Consider the following 19049-nt stretch of genomic DNA (forward strand, 5'->3'; position numbering starts at 1 on the left):
TCGAACCCCAGGGGTTCGGTGAGTCGGTCTCAGCAGATCAGACAATCTTAATAAAATCCTGACCAAACGCAGACCTTGTTCTTTGCACACCACTGAATCCTTTACTTTCCAGACTGGGTCTCAATGGCGCCTCCTAGTTGAAGGCTGAACATATGGAGCTCAGAATCATACCAAGTCCACCTGGAAGCAGCAAACAGGAAGGGCGGGACGGACCTCTGTCAGTCTCAGACCTTATTTGGAAATGGGACCATTGCACTCCAGAAGTGAAGGGGGCGCTATTTCCTATATTATCCAAGGTCTCCTGTTTTTATTTTCTTTTGAAATCTGTGATATATCTCCACCTTTAGGAAGGATTTTCACTCTCAGCATGTATTTGAACTTCTCTCTTTTATTTACTTCAGTGCAGCTCACAGTTTTTAACAGATTCTGTAGTTTTCTGTGAACTTCTAAAACTGCTCCTTAGTGGCATCTTTTTGGGCCTCATACTGCCTCTACTGGCGTGGGGTGGTAACACAGCTAATATAATTACATTACTAATCAGAATACCACAAAGTCTTTACTATTAATTCTGGCATTACTGGCACTGTTAAAAATAAATTCTCTAATAAAACACCACTTTTTATTTTCTTAATGATATAGAGTTAATTAAATGACAAACAAGATATTTATACATTATAAATAATATCTATATATCTCCATCAGTTATAGGGGGAACAAAATAAATTGTAAAATACCATTTGCAATGTATACATAAGAAACTTAATTGAGCAAAAGTCAATAACAAACAAATTAATTAGGTTCACAGAAGAGTAACAAATCTGGTTGTTACAACCAGGGTTGTTTAACAGACAAGCAGACAAGTAATGCCACCACCTGGTGACACGTCTCTCTGTGTGACCACAGCAGATGTGAAGACGTCCCTCCAGGAAATCGACCCCCGTCAGGCTGCAGGTCTCGACAACATCCCAGGTTGAGTACTGAGGGACTGAGCACATCAGCTGTCTGAGGTGTTGGCGGACATCTTCAACGCCTCACTGTCACTGTCATTTGTGTCCCCCTGCTTAAAGACCACCACTATCGTCCCTGTCCCCAAGTGCTCCACAGTGACGAGGCTGAACGACTACCGGCCTATAGCCTTAACATCGGTAGTCATGAAGAGCTTCGAGAGGCTAGTCATGAACCACATCAAGGACTCCATTAACGTCACTGTAGACCCCCATCAATACGCCTATAGGAAGAACCGATCCACTGCCATTTCATCGATGATCAACACAGCCCTAACCCACCTGAAGAGCAGGAACTCTTACATCCGTCTGCTCTTCCTGGATTTCTCCTCAGCCTTCAACACCTTCATCCCACAGACCCTGATACAGAAACTCTCCTCTCCTGGACTGAGTCCCACACTGGGGAAATAGATTCTGGACTTCCTGACCATCAGACCTCAGACTGTCAGGATCCACAACACCGTCTCCTCCTCCATCCCCCTCAGGTCTGGCTCACCACAGGGCTGCGTGCTGAGCCTCCTCCTCTTCACTCTGCTGACGTATGACTGCTCGGCAAGGCACTCCAGCTGTCATATAGTGAAGTTTGTTGACAACACAGCAGTAGTGGGACACATCATGAACAGTGATGAGTCCAAATACAGAGAGGAGGTGGAACACCTGGTGCAGAGAAAATAACCTCTCCATCAACGTGAGGAAGAGCAAAGAGATGGTGGTGGATTTCAGAAGAGACAAGGATCCCCTTCAGCCCTGTCCATCGGAGGAGCAGCTGTGGTCTCCAGCTGCAGGTACCTGGGTGTTCACATATCCAGTGACCTCACCTGGAGTACCAACACCTCCCGTCTGGTCAGGAAGGTCCACCAGCATCTCTACCTCCTCAGGAAGCTGCGGAGCTGGACTTGGGAACTCAATCCTGACGAGCTTCTATTGCTGTGTGGTGGAGAGCTTTCTCTGTATGCATCACCATGTGGCGCAGCAGCTGCACTGCTGCTGAGAGGACGGCTCTGCAGAGGCTGGTCAAGGTTGCACAGAGGACTGTGGGGAGCTGCCTTTACTGTAGTACATTTCTTGATCTGGGACCTGAGTACAAATTTAGTACCACAAACTATCAAGGTGGTATGACAATAAAAAAATACTTGAATCCTTGAACAATATCAACAATTTGTGCATTGAGTAGTACACTTAGCATACTACAGGTAAATGTTATTTAATTTGGTTAAGAATAATTATTGTACTATCAATAAATAACTTGTAATCAATGTTCTTAGTTACCAGAGGAAAACAATAACGCCTTCATGAGCTTAGAGGTTCAATCTGATGAATAAAGGGGATGGAGGCTCTCTACTAAAATATTTCTTGCCGTCTTCCATGTTCTTTCAGCAATCAGTTGAGACAGAGTTGTTTTTGGTTTCATCATTATTCACATGCTATTATACCTGCCATTGGAATTGTTCTTAAAAGTTTGTTAGTCTGCAGCTCATGTGAACAAACCAGCTGAGGAGATGAAAAGTTAAAACACTCAGCATTGTCTTGTACACAACCTCTAGTTGGATAACCCCAAGATCACTGGGTCTTCTTAAAAGGTAGAGTCTCTGAGAACAGTTCTTGAAAATATAGCCAGTGTTTTCAGTGTTTTGAGCTGACTGTCCAGGAATGACCCCAGGTATTTAAAATTAGTCACAGTTTCAACAGGTTGGCCATCGAGAGAAACTAGAACCACTTTCAGGTTTTGTTTATCTCATTTAAGTAGCTCTACTTCCTTCAGAAATGAAAAGGTATGTTACTTTGTGAAGGAATTTATCTTTTACGGTTCCAGTTTGCTGTTCTTACCGGTCGGTTGTTTCCTCGGAGTTGAGGATATTTGAGATTCAGGTAGTCACGCTCCGTGGGTCTCTGCAGCTGTTGTTGCTTTCAGACTGCAGGTGTTCGGGATTTTTTATTCTTTGTAAGCTTCTAGGAATCCTTCATGAACTTTCGGGTGGAAATACGTACACAACGTCACTCAGTCGGAAAGTTGGTCTTATGCGGAGCTCTGGGAGACGCAGCTTGTCAGTCCGCCATCTTGGTATCTCCCCTGCATGGCGCTTACGGTGAGTCACGTGAGCCGTCGCTGATATTTCCTTTTCGAGTGGACCCATACCACTTCTAGAACTTATCAGAACCACCGGTCTCATCCAGGAAGCCGAACCGACCCACATTCTTCTTCTTCTGGCTGGACCGGAGCTTGAAGCCGTGGCTCCGTGGAGCTGAGGTTGGAGTTAGCTTCTTCTTCTTCTTCTTTTGTTTTTTTATTGGCGGCTGGCATCCAACTTCAGGTGCATTTACCGCCACCTACCAGACTGGAGTGTGGTCATCAGAGATCTCAGAGGGAATTAAATCCACCTCAATGATGTGTAGGATGTGCAAATTCACATCCTAACACACTCATTAATACCTGAATTAATGCATGAGCATGCACTGGCATACACACAAATACTTGTTCATATCCTAAATACGACTCATTAACCCAGTGTTATTTAAGAACCTAAATAAGAGATTTCTAACATAACTTGATTTATTATCTAATAGACTAATCATAGACAGTCCTATATTCTTTCTACTTAGTAACGACTTTAAAATCTGGCGTTCCTCTGAGTATTTATCACATTCTAACAAGACATGCTCCACTGTTTCCACCTGATTGCAATAATTACAAGCCCCATTCTCATGCTTTCCTATTTTAAAGAGCAAACTATTAAGTCCAGAATGTCCAATTCTAAGTCGAGACATAACTACTTCCTCTTTCCGCCTTCCACTCATATAATTACTATCTTCCACACTCTTTTGAATTGTATATAGTTGTCTCCCATTATCATGGTTATCCCATAGCTCCTGCCAAATCTTAATAATTTCTTTTTGAATAATAGATTTACCCTCATTTTTACTCAAAGGAATATTCAGATGAACAATATCTGATTTCAAGGCCTGCTTAGCTAGAATATCTACTTCCTCATTTCCTTCTATATCTACATGAGCAGGAATCCAGACAAATTGAACCAAGCATTTATTGTTATGAAGATGAACTAATAATTGATATATTCTTAATATCAAATCTAATCTGCTAGATTTACCAGATTTAATACTTAATAATGCTGCTTGACTATCTGATGCTATGATAAATGTACTTACTTCCCTAGTATCATTACCAAGCAACCATTCTAAGGCCAATATGATGGCTGATAATTCAACTGTAAAAACAGCTAAATGATCAGCTGTTCTCCTCTTAATCAAGACTTTATGGTGTGGGATATTCACTGCTGCCCCAGTTCTACCACTATTTGGATCTTTAGATCCATCTGTATATATAATTATGTTGTCTTTATATCTTTCAAAATATCTATCAACTACAACCCATTCTGGAGTCTTTCCCTTTTTAAGAATTTCATTTAATTGAAGATCAACTTCTGGAGTTAGAAATAACCATGGAGGAATTTCAGATTGAGGAACTGTAGCACTATACTGGAGCATAGTTAAACCAAGCTGTTTTGCCTTTATTTCCCCAATCCATCCAAAACTATTACAATTTAATTTATGATGTTCCCAACATTCCTTCAGCACCATCTTAGTTGGATGATCACACTTATGTCCTTGTAGGTTCACCCAGTACATGTACATTAATTTCAACCTTCTTAATCTTAAAGGAAGCTCACCAGTTTCCACTTGTAAAGCAGCTAAAGACGACGTTCTGAAAGCTCCACAACAAATCCTCAATGCTTGTGTTTGCTCACTATCAAGTTTTCTCAAATGACTGTCAGCAGCTGTCATATATGCTATACACCCATAATCCATAATAGATCTCATGAGCGCCTGATAAACTCCCAACAGTGCACTTCTTGAAGCTCCCCATTCCTGTCCTGAGAGACATCTTAACAAATTATTCACTTTTTTACATTTATTTTGAACTGATTCTATTTGATGTTTCCAAGTTAAGCTTTCATCAAAGATGACACCTAAAAACTTCACTGTTTTCACTTGTTCAAGTTTATGTTTATAAAGATTCAACTTAACTTCCTTATGTCTTCTATAAAAGCAAATTACTTGAGTCTTTGCGATTGACACCCTAAAACCCCATTTATTAGCCCAACCTTCCACTTTCAAAATGGCAGCCTGCATCTTTTTCTGTAAATAAACCAGATTATGTCCCCGAATCCATAGAGCACCATCATCTGCAAATAAAGAGTTGCCTATACTACTATCTATCTCATCAAAAATGTCATTAATCATAATATTAAAGAGAATTGGGCTACACACACTACCTTGGGGGGTACCATTCTCAACAGCATATCTAGAAGAGAAATTCACCCCTACCCGAACTTCTATTTCTCTACCAAACAAAAAATCCAAAATCCAATTATAAATCTTACCTCCTATACCCAGTTTCCCTAATTTAATCAATAATCCTTCTTTCCATAACATATCATATGCCTTCTCAATGTCAAAGAACACAGCTATCACTAACTCTTTATTCGCTTGAGCTTTTCTTACTTCTGACTCTAGACACAGAACTGCATCCATCGTATTTCTCCCTTTACGAAAACCACTCTGGAATGGACAAAATTTATTTTTACTCTCAATAAAATAATAAAGCCTATCTGTAACAATCCTCTCCATTATTTTCCCTAATTGAGATGTAAGAGCTATAGGTCTATAATTTGATGGGTCTGTTGCATTTTTACCAGGTTTTAAGATGGGAATTATAACTGACTGTTTCCATTCTACTGGAATTCTCCCAGTCATCCAAATCAGATTAAACAATTTTAATATAACAGTAAGAGATGAATATTTAAAATGTTTGAACATTACATAACACACTCCATCCTTCCCCGGAGTTGATTGCTTAGCATTATTAATAACTTTTTCTAACTCATACATAGAAAAAGGCATATCTAAATCCTGGTTTGAGACTTCTCTCCTAGTAGTAACTTCTGGATTTCCATCCAATAAATCTAATTTATTACTTTTCATTTCTTCAGATAAATTTTCTGAACTATTCACCTTAATTAACGTTACTGCTAATAATTCAGCCTTTTCTTTATTACTAACCGCTATTTTCCCATTTAATTCTAAAACCGGTAAGGAAAAACTCTTTTTAACACCATTCATTTTCTTAATAACTCTCCATACCTCTGACAGTTTGGTCTCTCTTCCAATGGAATTACAGTATTGCCTCCAACAAGCCTTCTTAGCTTCTCTAACAGTCTTCCTAACTATAGCTTGTGCTTTCTTATATTGAATTAGTGCCTCAAAGGTATGACATCTTCTTACCAATTTAAAAGCTTTATTTCTTCCCCTTATAGCAATACTACATTGCTCATTTCACCATGGAGTAGACTTTTTATTTCCTCTTCCCTTTGATTTAGGAATTGACCTTTCAGCTGCATTAATAATGACAGACTTAATCTTTGAATAACACATCTCCACATCACAAAACAAATTCTCATCCAGATTATTAAATTGACTATCAACTAAATTTTTAAATAACTCCCAATTAGCGTTACTTAACTTCCATCTTGGAATCTGTCCTTCCTCTTCTTTTATCACTTCAGAACCAACTGAAACTAGAATAGGAAAATGATCACTGCCCATTGGAGAGTCAATCACCTCCCAAGAAGTAATTCCAGCTAATGTATTTGAAACCAATGTTAGGTCTAAAACACTCTTTAAATTCCTACAACAATCATATCTAGTAGTGCTGCCATCATTAAGGCAAACCAGAGAATGTAACTCAAGAAATTCTTCAACAGTCAATCCATTTACATCTGTATGAAGACTCCCCCATAAAATATTATGAGAATTGAAATCACCACACCATACAGTCTTACCTACGTTTTGATCATTTACTTCATTGAGATTCTGAATGGACAACTTCTTGTTAGCATTATAAAAATTTATCACCAACATTTGGTCATTTTCTATCCAAATCTTAATAACTATTGATTCATAATTTTCCCCTATTGATTCCACTTTATATCTTATACTATCTAGTACAAAAGTTGCTACTCCCCCTCCTTGTCTTTCTTTTCTATCATTCCTAATTGAAGTATACCCAGAAATTTTGAAATCCAGATGAGGCTTAAGCCAGGTTTCTTGAATGCAAATCAGGTGAGGTTTAACTGTCAAATCTGAAATATATTTCTTAAACTCTAGACCATTACTAATAAGACTTCTTGCATTCCACTGGAAAATAATTCACATAACGAAGAGGGGCCGCCACTGCATGATTGAGGTTGAGAAGATTGTGTCTAATTTAATTTTTTCTTTATTGATTCCCAATTAACATTTTTACAATCAAGATACTTTTGGGCTGCCTTCACTATTATTTGAATTTTTTCCGTTTTCCTTTGTGTTTGAGCAGTGCAGTTAACAACTTCTACCATGAACAATACAAAATCCTCCTTTGTCATAAGTAAAGTGTCACCTTTAATCTTAGAGCATTCTGAACAATTAGATCCTTCTTTTCCTCCTCCAGTCACTTTCTTTGGGTATAATATTGATTGAACAGGAACTTTTTTCATTGCTTCCGCATAAGTAATGCCAGTAGTGACTCTGACTTTCTGAACTTCCTCAGCTCTTTTACTAGCTATGCATCCCCTAAATCCTGAACTATGCCCACCTCCACAATTACAACATTTCAACGGAGCCCCTTCCTCACATTTCCCATACTCATGATCCCCAGCACATCTCCCACATTTCTGTTTCCCCCTACACACTGCCGCGATATGTCCAAATTTCTGGCATTTAAAGCACCGCAGCGGCGGAGGAATAAACGGTCGGATATCATAGCTCATATATCCCACAAACACTTTATCTGGCAGACTGTTCTCTTCAAATTTTAACATGATAGAAAAACTATCACTCCTCTCTCCATTTTTATTTCTTTTCAATCGTTTGGCTTCCACCACTTTCCCTCCTGAAACATTAGACTTGATCTCATCAACTGGTACATCAGGTGGAATCCCCGAAATGACTCCGCATACATACTTCTTGTCATCCAAAAGTCTTCCTCTCACATTCTCACCAAGGATTCTTTTTATATTCAGCGCCCTTTCTTTTTGTTTAATATCATTACAGATAATCAATAACGATCCATCTCTTAATATTTTAACAAATTTCACCTTTCCAACCAGTGAATTGATTTCTTTTGTCAGCTTTATTGGATTCCACTTACCAAAGGACACACCCTCTTTGACAAACTTCAGAACTATTTTAAATTCTGACATCGTAACAGTTTCTCCTTCAGCCTCGGAAACAGATGATTCTATTTGTTGTCTTGATTTTTTCCGTTTATGCTTAGCTTTTTGAATATGCCAAGGTCCTTCATTATCCACATCATCAGCACCCTCTTCCATTTCCGCAAAATCACTACCTGATACATTTCCCTCTGACATCCTTCCAACCATTCACAGTCTGATCATGCCTCTTCCGCCTTTTTCGACCTTTCCAGATCTGGAGTTAGCTTCGGCGGAGGGTTCACAATATAACAGCTGCTAGTGTAAATATTCATTTATTATGGCCTGAGTATGCATTTAACAGTGTTTCGTTAAATTATTGTATAAATAAATGTTTTGTTAAAAATAAAAAATAAAAATCTTCTATAATGGTGGATCACAACCAAGTTTAAGGTGCATACTGCCACCTACTGTACAGGAGTGTGTAGCAACATTACATCTATTAAATTCTATTTTTTAATTTTGTATTCTGCAAATAAATAAATAATGCTTTCCTTAACATGTAAATATCCACTATGTTTCCTTCATTTCTCTGATTCTGCTCAGTTTCTCCCTTTCAGGTTCATGTTTTACAATTAATTCATCAATACATCTTCTACATTTTCTTTCTCTCCACATCCTTCACATTTATCATTATTTTTCCTCCCTATTAGACATCGTTATTTTCCTTGCGTCATTTGGGGCTTTTATTGTGAAGGTCTACTGTCATGTTTTCCGTTTTATTTTGAAGGGGCGTCTGTTGGGTCACGTGGTCCCGCTGGTTCTGCAGCGGGGTTCGGGTTGTCGGTTTGCAGGCCGGGGTTTCTGCCGGAGTGCCGCCGAGTGAGCAGCAGACGGTCCGCGGACCCAGAGCAGGTACCGTCCGATGATTGAACTGGACCAATGTGTTTGGCTGCTTTATCTGAGAGCAGCTAACAGCCGCTAACCCACTGAGTTCCATTATCGGACTGGGGGTCAGAACCGAACCCAGAACAGTTCTTTCCCGGCCGGATCAGAACTTTTAATAATCGGAACTGAAAAGGCTTTAAACTTTCCTTTAGGCCGCTCTGATCCAGGATAACCTGGGTTTAACACGAGGTTCGGTTCCGTTAAATGGCTGTGTTGTTTTCTGCTGTTCGTTTGAACGAACCGAACCAGAACGTCCCGGTTTAAACCCAACAACTACAGGAACCCTCCAGTAGAACTTCGTTGAACACCTGGAGCCGGGTCAGAACCGGCAGGTTCTGTTTGGTTCGGCTTTCAGACTGTTGAGTTACAGCAGCTCCGCTGAAGCCAGGTGACGTCACAGTTTCCTACAGGTGAGATACAGGTGAGCTGACTGACCTAAACTCCTGGGCTGCAGCTTGATTAGATTCACACCTGAACTAGGTTAAATGAACAGTTCATTTAGCCTAGGACTGATTCAGCTAAAGTAATGAACAGTTCCTTAATTACCTCAGACTGATTCACTCATGCTAACAGTTCCTTTGTTACAATCTGATTCAGTGAAACTGAACCGTTCCTTTATTTCACACTCAGTTCGGATTAAGAATACAGCGCAGCACTTAGCAGCTGTTTCTAAATGAATATATTATATAATATATAAATAAACTGACATTAAGGTCTTGTGATCTCTCAGATCATTAACTATTTAACGATCTGAGCGCGTGATGCGTTCAGGGTTCTGTGATAAACATTAACTCCTTTACATGAGGTCTCCTGCTGCCTTCAGCTAGAGCTTAACCAGGGTGTGCTAACTTTAGCCCAGAGGTCAGGGTGTGCTAACTTTAGCCCAGAGGTCAGGGTGCGCTAACTTCAGCCCAGAGGTCAGGGTGCGCTAACTTTAGCCCAGAGGTCGGGGTGCGCTAACTTTAGCCCAGAGGTCAGGGTGCGCTAACTTTAGCCCAGAGGTCGGGGTGCGCTAACTTCAGCCCAGAGGTCGGGGTGCGCTAACTTTAGCCCAGAGGTCGGGGTGCGCTAACTTTAGCCCATAGATGGGGTGCGCTAACTTCAGCCCAGAGGTCGGGGTGCGCTAACTTTAGCCCATAGATCGGGGTGAGCTAACTTCAGCCCAGAGGTCGGGGTGCGCTAACTTTAGCCCATAGATCAGGGTGCGCTAACTTTAGCCCAGAGGTCGGGGTGCGCTAACTTCAGCCCAGAGGTCGGGGTGCGCTAACTTCAGCCCAGAGGTCTTTAGCCAGGTCAGCTCTCTCTCTCTCTCCCAGCAGGTGATGTGAGGCGATGCTCGCTCGCCCACCATGCCCAGTGTCACGCTGCGGTACTTCTGCTATGGCTGCCTCGTTACCTCGGCAACATGGTCCGTCCTCCTCTACCTCTACTTCTTCCTGGGGGCGGAGCCTAGCAGGAACCCCGCGCCGCACCGCGGCCGGCCGATCGCAGCCGGGTCTGACCACAAGGGGGCGGAGCTGTCCCCGGAGATGGGTGGGTGTCCGTGATATGTTCAGGCGCCGGAGGAATGTGGGGTGTGTCCGGGTTCTGAGAGGTTCTGGTTCTGCAGGGATGATCTTTAACGAGGCGGACCAGGAGGTCCGAGACGCCGGCTACCAACGCCACGCCTTCAACGTCCTGATCTCCAACCGGCTGGGCTTCCACCGTCCGCTGCCCGACACCCGTGACCCGCGGTAGGTTCCGGTTCTGATCTGACCCGTTTCCTACCGGTCCCGGTTCTGACCCTGTTCCAACCCGTTCCCAGGTGCCGTCAGAAGGCGTACCCGGCGGGGCTGCCGGCCGCCAGCGTAGTGATCTGCTTCTTCAACGAGGCGCCGTCCGCTCTGCTCAGAACCGTCCACAGCGTTCTGGACCGAAGCCCCGCCCACCTGCTGCACGAGGTCATCCTGGTGGACGACCACAGCGAGCTGGGTACCCGCCGCCCGGTTCCGGCCCGGCTCCGGCCCGGTTTGCACCCGCTAAGGCTGCCTGTGTTCTGCCACAGAGGAGCTGAAGGACGAGCTGGACCGCTACCTGAGGACGGAGCTGCAGGACAAGGTCCGATTGGTCCGGAACCGGCAGAGGGAGGGGCTGATCCGGGGACGCATGATTGGAGCTGCCCACGCCACAGGTAAGCCCAGCCCCGCCCCCTTTAGGTACCGACGGGTTGGAGCCACGCTAAGCCCCGCCCCTCCGTGCTCCAGGTGAGGTTCTGGTGTTCCTGGACAGCCACTGCGAGGTGAACGAGGCGTGGCTGCAGCCGCTGCTGGCGCCGGTGCAGGCGGACCGCCGCACCGTGGTCTGCCCTGTCATCGACATCGTCTCGGCCGACACGCTGGCGTACTTCGCCTCCCCCATCGTCCGCGGCGGCTTCAACTGGGGGCTGCACTTCAAGTGGGACCCGGTGCCGCCGGCCGAGCTCGGCGGGCCCGACGGCGCCGCCGGACCCTTCAGGTAACCCGGAACACGGGGCGCCAGGTGACCTTCTGGTGTCCGTGACCCCTGACCTCTCCCACTGCCCCCAGGTCTCCCACCATGGCGGGGGGATTGTTCGCCATGGACAGGAAGTACTTCTTCGAGCTGGGCCAGTACGACGGCGGCATGGACATCTGGGGAGGAGAGAACCTGGAGATCTCCTTCAGGGTGAGCGCCGAGTTTCACAGAGTGTCATTGAAGGCGGCGCCGGCGGCGCTGACGGCGCTGTGCTTTCAGATCTGGATGTGCGGCGGCCAGCTGCTCATCGTCCCGTGCTCCAGGGTGGGACACATCTTCAGGAAGAGGCGGCCCTACGGCTCACCTGGAGGACAGGACACCATGGCCCACAATTCCTTGCGGCTGGCGCACGTCTGGATGGATGAGTTCAAGGTTCCTGTCCTCACTTCCTGTCTGTCCTCACTTCCTGTCTCTGACCTCGCTTCCTGTGGTCCCTTCAGGAGCAGTACCTGTCGCTGCGTCCCGAGCTGCGTAACCGTGGTTACGGTGACATCAGCGAGCGCGTAGCGTTGAGGAAGCGGCTGCAGTGCCGCTCGTTCCGCTGGTACCTGGACGCCGTCTACCCCGAGATGCGGGCCGTCACCAACGGCAACAAGCAGCCGCCTCCGTTCGTCAACAAAGGCCTGAGGCGGCCCAAGGTCCTGCAGCGTGGCCGGGTACCTGAACGCAGCACGCCCCGCGACCTCCGACCCCGCTGCAGGCTCTCACCCTCTCTTGTGTGTCTTTCAGCTGCGTAACCTAGCAACCGGACGCTGCCTGGTGGCACAGGGACGGGTCAGCCAGAAGGGCGGCGCCGTCGTCCTGAGGCCGTGTAACCACGGAGACCCGGAGCAGGTGAGGGCAGCGTCTCGGTGCGATCCGACCCCGTGACTTCTGAGCGCGCTCCTTGACCCTGTGACCTCTGCAGGACTGGTCGTACGACGAGGATGGGCAGCTGGTTCTGGGCGGCCTGCTGTGCCTGGACGTGTCAGAGGTCAGGACCTCTGACCCCCCGCGGCTCATGAAGTGCCACGGCTCGGGGGGGTCGCAGCAGTGGAGCCTGGGGGTGAGGTTCTGATGATGGTGGCAGTTCTGACCCGGTTCTGACCCGGTTCTGACCGGCTCTCTTTCTCCAGAAGGCCAACCGGCTCTACCAGGTCTCTGTGGGTCAGTGTCTCGCCGTTTCCCATCCAGCTGGACCAAAGGGCTACGTTGCCATGGCAATCTGCGACGGCGCCGAGGCGCAGCAGTGGCAGCTGGAGGGCTGACGGACCAGTGGGACCGGGTTCTGGTTCCGGTTCTGGTTTTTATCTGTAGTTTTTACTGAAGGAACGTTCTGATCTTTGCTGCTTTTAATCTCTAATAAAATGTTCTGAACGTCTCGCCGCCGTCTCTGTCCTTCAGAACCGCTCCAGGTTCTGATCCAGCTGTCAGATCTACTAGAACCTGCTGGTTCTGACCGTGTATCTGGTCAGTCTCAGTGGGTCTGACCAGAACCCTGCTGTTCCTCTCATGGACCAGCAGAGGGCAGCACACTCTGAGTCAGCCTCCGTTCTCCCTGGTTCTGGTTCTGCTCCTGAGACCCGGTCTCTACAGCAGAACTTGGTTCCAGCTGAGGTTCTGATGTTTCTGTCCAGTGGAGCCGCGCTCCTTCAGGACCGCTCCGGCCCCGCCCCCTCAGTCAGCAGGTTAATGAGCCATCAGGCAGTCAGAGCAGCCGCCGTCTGATTGGACGTCGAGACTCGATCAATTTCCATTATCGACCCGACCCAAAGGCTGGGCGGGGGGTGCCATGATGCATTGTGGGAACCATTTTTCTGACACGTTGTGGGGACATTTCCTTGGTCCCATGAGGGGAAACTGTTTTGGGTTCAGGGTTCAGATGAAAGGGGGGGATTGAGGTTCGGCTGCAGAAATAAATTGAAGTCAATGGAAAGTCCCCACAAACTGTGTGTGTGTGTGTGTGTGTGTGTGTGTGTGTGTGTGTGTGTGTGTGTGTGTGTGTGTGTGTGTGTGTGTAATGATGTCCAGTCGGTCTCTGCCTGACTCGGTTCTGATGAACCCTTTCTAAAGATACACTGTCAAAAATTAACAGCAATATTTTGGGATGAATTTTTGAGTCATTTTCACCAGGTGATACATTAATTTATAAATGTCATTGTTTCAAACTAAATATTTAGTTTGCAGCTAATTTAACTGCATAAATATTTGCATAATAAATGTTTATGAGTCACTTAATGAGTTAGCTGCAAGCTAAACATTTAGCTAGCTCAGGAAAGAGGTGACAATAGCCAGAGCTTATAAAGAAGTTATTTTGGATTTTATTTTATTTTGGTAGTCCAGCTGTGGTTACTGGCAGATAAATTAGCATATTCACTAAACATTTAGCTGGTTGACGCAGCTAACGCTCCAATCCACTGGGCCTTACCAGAGGCACAAAACAAAACTTTTCTTTTGTCTCAGATTTGTCGTCCATGCTAACTAGCATGGGCTACATGCTAGTTAGCATGTCAGCTGGTTGGTGATTCATTCCAACAGATTCTAGCAGTTTATTTTCTACAGAAATGGTGAAACTTATTTGGTTTAACTCCCACCTGCAGGTTTCAGTATTTCTTACAAACAAAGAACAACAAAGCAAAGGTCTTCTGCTTTACTGGCCACAATAAACTGTCCAACATAAGAGGAATAACATAACCTCCAATTCATAACAAGATTCTATGAGCAGCTGGATGGTCAATAAATGACCGTTTAAAAAGCATCAAACTACCTGACATGTGGTCACCTGCAGCTGAACAGCTGGGGCCTCATGCATAAAACACACACAAAAAATGTGTGGCACCATATTTTACGCACAAGTTGGCATATAAAAATTAACCTGAAGTGAAAATGTTTGTCAGTAACACAAACTATTTCTGTGGACAAAAATAAACTACAAAGCATCAAAACTCATAAACCCACTGAAACCTGACAACTATCAGTTATTACACCAACAAAACACTGATTTATGATTTTAATATTTTAGTGTTTAAACCATGAAACTGAACCACATTTATCCTCAGACAGTAACCTAACACACACACACACACACACACACACACACACACACAAAATAAAGAAAAGAGAAATAAAGGATGTGAAAACCTCAGTGTAAATAATCATGTTGCTCAGTTTGTGTTTCATAAAGATGAAACTCATCGTCTGAATGCATCTATTTATTCTCACTAGAGAGAAACCAGGGCTGATCAAACAGTTTGATTATTGATCAGGTGATCAGGTGTGGAGACAATCCCAGGTATATCAGTAGCTGCACCAAGGTGAGCTGCTACCTGAGGAGCTTTGGCTCTGATGGAGAACATGGAGCCATTGATCAGAGATCAGATTGATCTGATGGTTTCTGATCGTTTAGATTCATCCAGACTGATCATCCTGGAGCTCTGAGCAGAACTTAAAGCAGGTACCGGTACCGGTACCGGTCCAGCTGCAGCCGTCCTCCAGTGGAGCCAGAAATCATCTGGACTCTGTAAATGTAATTTCTGCTCATGATTCCTGGATTCAGAAGAAAAAAAAACACATTCTTTGCTCTTTTATTTTAGTCTTCAGATTTTGAAAACAAATTTTATTCAGCTTCTGTTCTCATGAATTTCTCTTTTCAATTTTGTGCAAATTATTAAAGTTATTCGTCTCAACTGAAAATAAAGTGAACCCCCGATGTGTGAGGGTCAAACAAAGAGCTGATGAGAGCAGCGGCTTCATGTGTTCATCAGGCCCCGCCCCAAACACTGGCCCTGGACCAATCAGAGAGCTGGGAGCCGGTCTGGACGTAGACGGACTGGACCGGGTCATCTGAACCAGAGAAGTTTCAGAGTTACCCACAACCCGACTGGACCTGATGGTTCTGCAACCTGGAGCTTCATCCTCCTCCTCTTCCTCTCAGGTTTCCTTTAATTACTTTAAGCGTGCGCGTCGGATCGATCGCTGCTCAGGAAGTGTTGCTGCAGACATCAGAGGAGCCGCTCCGCGATCGATCAGCTGCAGCAGCCAATCAGCAAACAGCAGGGGGAGGTGGGGAGGGGCGGCCAGCTGAGGCTCAGATCGATGCGGGAGGAGGAGACGCCGCAGAGCCTCAGCTCCTCTTCATCCTCTTCCTCAGAGCGGAGAGGAGCCGCGCGGAGCAGGACGCCGAGCCGCGGGCTTTTATTCTGAAAAACGCGCCCCAGCTGAGGAAAACATGCTGCTGCTGGTGCTGGGCGTCGCCATGGCAACGGCAGGGTCAGGGGTCAGCGCGGCGCGAGTGGTGAGCGGTGAGTTACTTACCGACCTTCCGACCGCTCAGTGGAGGTGATCCCTCCAGGTTCTGGATCATCCTGAGTCCAGCTGGTCCAGAACCTTCAGAACCGAGCTACTCTGACAGAACCTCAGCAAGCAGCTGGTTCCGTCCAATCAGAACCGGCTCTGGACGAAAATCAGAGCCGCATGACGATCCGCAGACTCAGCAAGTCCCAGCACAGTTTCTGGGTCCGGCCCGGTTCTGAAACCCAGAGCTGCTGGAGAGAAAATGATGACGAGGCAACTGGAGCTAATCAGCGAGAGAGGAAGAGGAGACACACACTGATACACACTGAGACACACTGACACACACACACCGACACACACTGAAGACTCTCCATCACTATTCTGTTCTCAACCTAAACTCAGAGTCTAGAAAGAAACTCAGCGTTTCTCTCTTAACTCTGAGTTTGTTTCTAAACTGAAATTTTGACTCCATGTTTCTCAGCTCCGGTCCTCAGAGTTCACTGTAAGGTCAGGGGTCAGAACTGAGAAACAGAGTCTGACCCCTGACCCTAAACACGACTATCTGCCACATTAGGACGAGCTTTGGGCCCCATGAGGCCCATCGGTTCGGTTGGGGTTGCAGCCTGCTCTCCACCTGCGGCTCTGACTGGCAGCTTTGTGGGCGGGGCTTGTGTCTGCAGGTCAGACGGTGTGTGTGGGAGGAGCCGAGCGTCCCTGCTACAAGATGGCGTATTTCCACGACGTGTCGAGCCGCGTGGCGTTCGGCGAGGCGAAGCAGGCCTGCCTCATGGACGGGGGGGCGCTCCTGAGCGTGGAGAGCCAATCAGAGCAGAGCGACGTGGAGCACCTGCTGCAGGTGAGACGCTGCTTTCAGAACGAAGCTTTGGAAATAAAGTCGACTGATCTGTCCCTCCTGCAGGCGCTGCGTTCAGGAGCAGTGGGCGGAGCCAAAGGTGGAGGCGGGATTTCTGACGGGGATTTCTGGATCGGCCTGACTCGGGGGGGCGGAGCCAACCACACCTCGACCCCATGCCCTGACCTGTACCAGTGGACTGACGGCAGCGTGGCCACCTTCAGGTGAGACCTTTGACTCCTACCTGGGTGGTTTCCATAATGCTAGTCCCATAACTGTGCCATGGTAACCATGGTAACCATGGTGCCCACGTTCCAGGAACTGGTACCTGGACGAGCCGTCGTGCGGTGGCGAGGCCTGCGTCGTCATGTACCACCAGCCCAGCGCGCCCCCTGGGCTGGGCGGGGCTTATCTCCACCAATGGAACGACGACCGCTGCAACATGAAGCACAACTTCATCTGCAAGTATCAGCCAGGTGAGACCAGCCAGGTGAGGGGGCGGGGCTATCTGTAGCTGTCTAACCTGGGTTACTCTTTGCCCTCAGCTGTGACTGCAGGTGGAGGCGTGGTGACCCAGGCGGACGGTGGTGGCAGCTTCCCCCCTCAGGTGGCTGTGGCAGGATCTTCAGGTACGATCACTTGTGGCCTCTGCCCTTCCGTGATGTCACAGTGACATCACTGTGTGTTTCAGGAATGCTGCTGCTGTACGTGGTGATTCCCACCATCCCACTGCTGCTGCTCATCCTGGTGGCTTCAGGGACCTGCTGCTTCCAGACGCTCAGCAGGAGGTAGGACTACATCTCCCAGCATGCCTCTGGCTGTTAAACAGACTTCCTCCAGTACCATTCAAGTTCAAACAGTCAACATGCAGTGGCCTGTCCCTTTAAGGGAGCCACCTTTAGATGCATTGCTGCTCCAACACACTTGGACCACTGAACGCCTCTGCACTGCGAGTTGCTGCTGGAGAGGGAGGACAGCTGGAGCTTCTGATCAATCACTGATCATTCTGATCGATCAGTTTGACTCTGGGAACAATCCGGTGCCTCAGGGGTTCGTCAGCTATTAGCAGCTCTGCAAGATAAGATGGCACCAGACCACTGAGACTTTTAAAAACCAGTAAAAGAATCTTAAGATCAAACCTGAAATATGCTGGGAGCCAAACAGGTTAGCTAGGTCCGGGTTAGCCTGATCAGTGTTAGCCTGGACTTTAAAGACACAGTTATTAATAATTTTTGAATTATTTCAATGATTAAAACTCGTTTTGTCCTGGATGAGCTGGAGACAGCAGCGATTGGCCGAGGGTCGCCATGACGATATGCAGCTGATCCTGACCACTCCACCAAGCTGCAACATGTAAATGAAAAAGTAGGGGTGTAAAACAGAACCTTGTGGGATGCCGTAGTTAGCATCTTGGATCTGTGAGGAACATTTATCAATCACTGATCAGAGTGATCAAATCAATAAAATTACATTTGGCACTGGTTTCTGCCTCCTTCCTGTTTTATTTTGAAAATCTTGCTGTAACCTCTGCGATTGGTCACTGAGCACTGATGATGTCATCCTGTGTCTCTCCAGTCGTCCTCGGACCAAGACCCCCGCCGACCAATCAAACCTCTGGATCGCCACGACGCCCCAACCCGACGGCATGGAAGTGTGACATCACTGTGATGTCAGCAGTAGATCAGTGATGTCAGAGACTTTTAGTTTGTTACTTTGGTTGAAACAGTTTCCTGTTTGGCTCCTCCCTCCTCCTGTGACTCCGCCCCCTCAGCCTGAGTTAAAGGGGGCGAAGTCAGAGTGATGTCACAGTGAGTGGGTGGAGCTTGTCTGTTGTAACTTGTTCTGTTGTGAGAATCTCTGGCGCCTCCTGCTGGATAGAAGAGGAGACGAAGTACGGAGCAAGCAGAGGGACAAACTCCCATGATGGTGGGTTCGAGGGGAGTCCGACGTTTGGACGGCAGGGAGCTGCTGCTGCGTTTCTGTGGTTCTGATGCATGAAGCTTTGATGTTTAATAAAAAATGTTCCATCAGCTGCTGCTTGGTTTCTCTGAGTCGGCCTAGTCAAAGTCCCGACCCGACTCCAGCAGAGAATCTGCGGCAGGCTGCGAAACGTCGGCAGAGCGGTTCTGTCCGGCAAAGGTCAAAGGTGACTGAGTAGAACGGTCCGGATCTGATCAGAAATCAAACCGTCGGACGCCTCAGTGCCGACTCAATGACCTTTGCCCTATGACTTCC

At 46.6% G+C, this 19049-nt stretch overlaps 2 protein-coding genes across 8 annotated transcripts; both read left to right on the forward strand.

Moving 5' to 3' along the window:
* The first annotated feature begins 9019 nt into the window (after positions 1-9019).
* Positions 9020-13051, forward strand: galnt11 (polypeptide N-acetylgalactosaminyltransferase 11). 6 transcript variants are annotated; one of them, XM_023326672.1, is made up of 12 exons: positions 9020-9124; positions 10474-10690; positions 10767-10890; positions 10962-11128; positions 11202-11327; positions 11401-11650; positions 11722-11839; positions 11909-12061; positions 12130-12345; positions 12419-12523; positions 12597-12734; positions 12808-13051. In XM_023326672.1, exons 2-12 carry the CDS (start codon positions 10507-10509, stop codon positions 12934-12936), a joined length of 1710 nt encoding a protein of 569 aa, XP_023182440.1. In that variant the 5' UTR covers positions 9020-9124; positions 10474-10506; the 3' UTR covers positions 12937-13051. The 6 variants fall into 6 exon arrangements, with proteins under 6 accessions (XP_023182440.1, XP_023182434.1, XP_023182438.1 ...); XM_023326666.1 differs by having other exon boundaries at positions 9021-9124; positions 12805-13051; XM_023326670.1 differs by having other exon boundaries at positions 9028-9578; positions 12805-13051.
* A 2204-nt stretch (positions 13052-15255) lies between these two features.
* chodl (chondrolectin) lies at positions 15256-18844 on the forward strand. Of its 2 annotated transcripts, none has more exons than XM_023326674.1 (7): positions 15256-15969; positions 16642-16817; positions 16881-17038; positions 17133-17275; positions 17360-17443; positions 17506-17602; positions 18390-18844. In XM_023326674.1, exons 1-7 carry the CDS (start codon positions 15897-15899, stop codon positions 18469-18471), a joined length of 813 nt encoding a protein of 270 aa, XP_023182442.1. In that variant the 5' UTR covers positions 15256-15896; the 3' UTR covers positions 18472-18844. The 2 variants fall into 2 exon arrangements, with proteins under 2 accessions (XP_023182442.1, XP_023182441.1); XM_023326673.1 differs by having other exon boundaries at positions 15258-15969; positions 17133-17290.
* The last annotated feature ends 205 nt before the right edge of the window (positions 18845-19049 follow it).

This window comes from Xiphophorus maculatus, chromosome 21 (assembly GCF_002775205.1).
Source record: "Xiphophorus maculatus strain JP 163 A chromosome 21, X_maculatus-5.0-male, whole genome shotgun sequence".
NCBI lineage: Eukaryota > Metazoa > Chordata > Actinopteri > Cyprinodontiformes > Poeciliidae > Xiphophorus > Xiphophorus maculatus.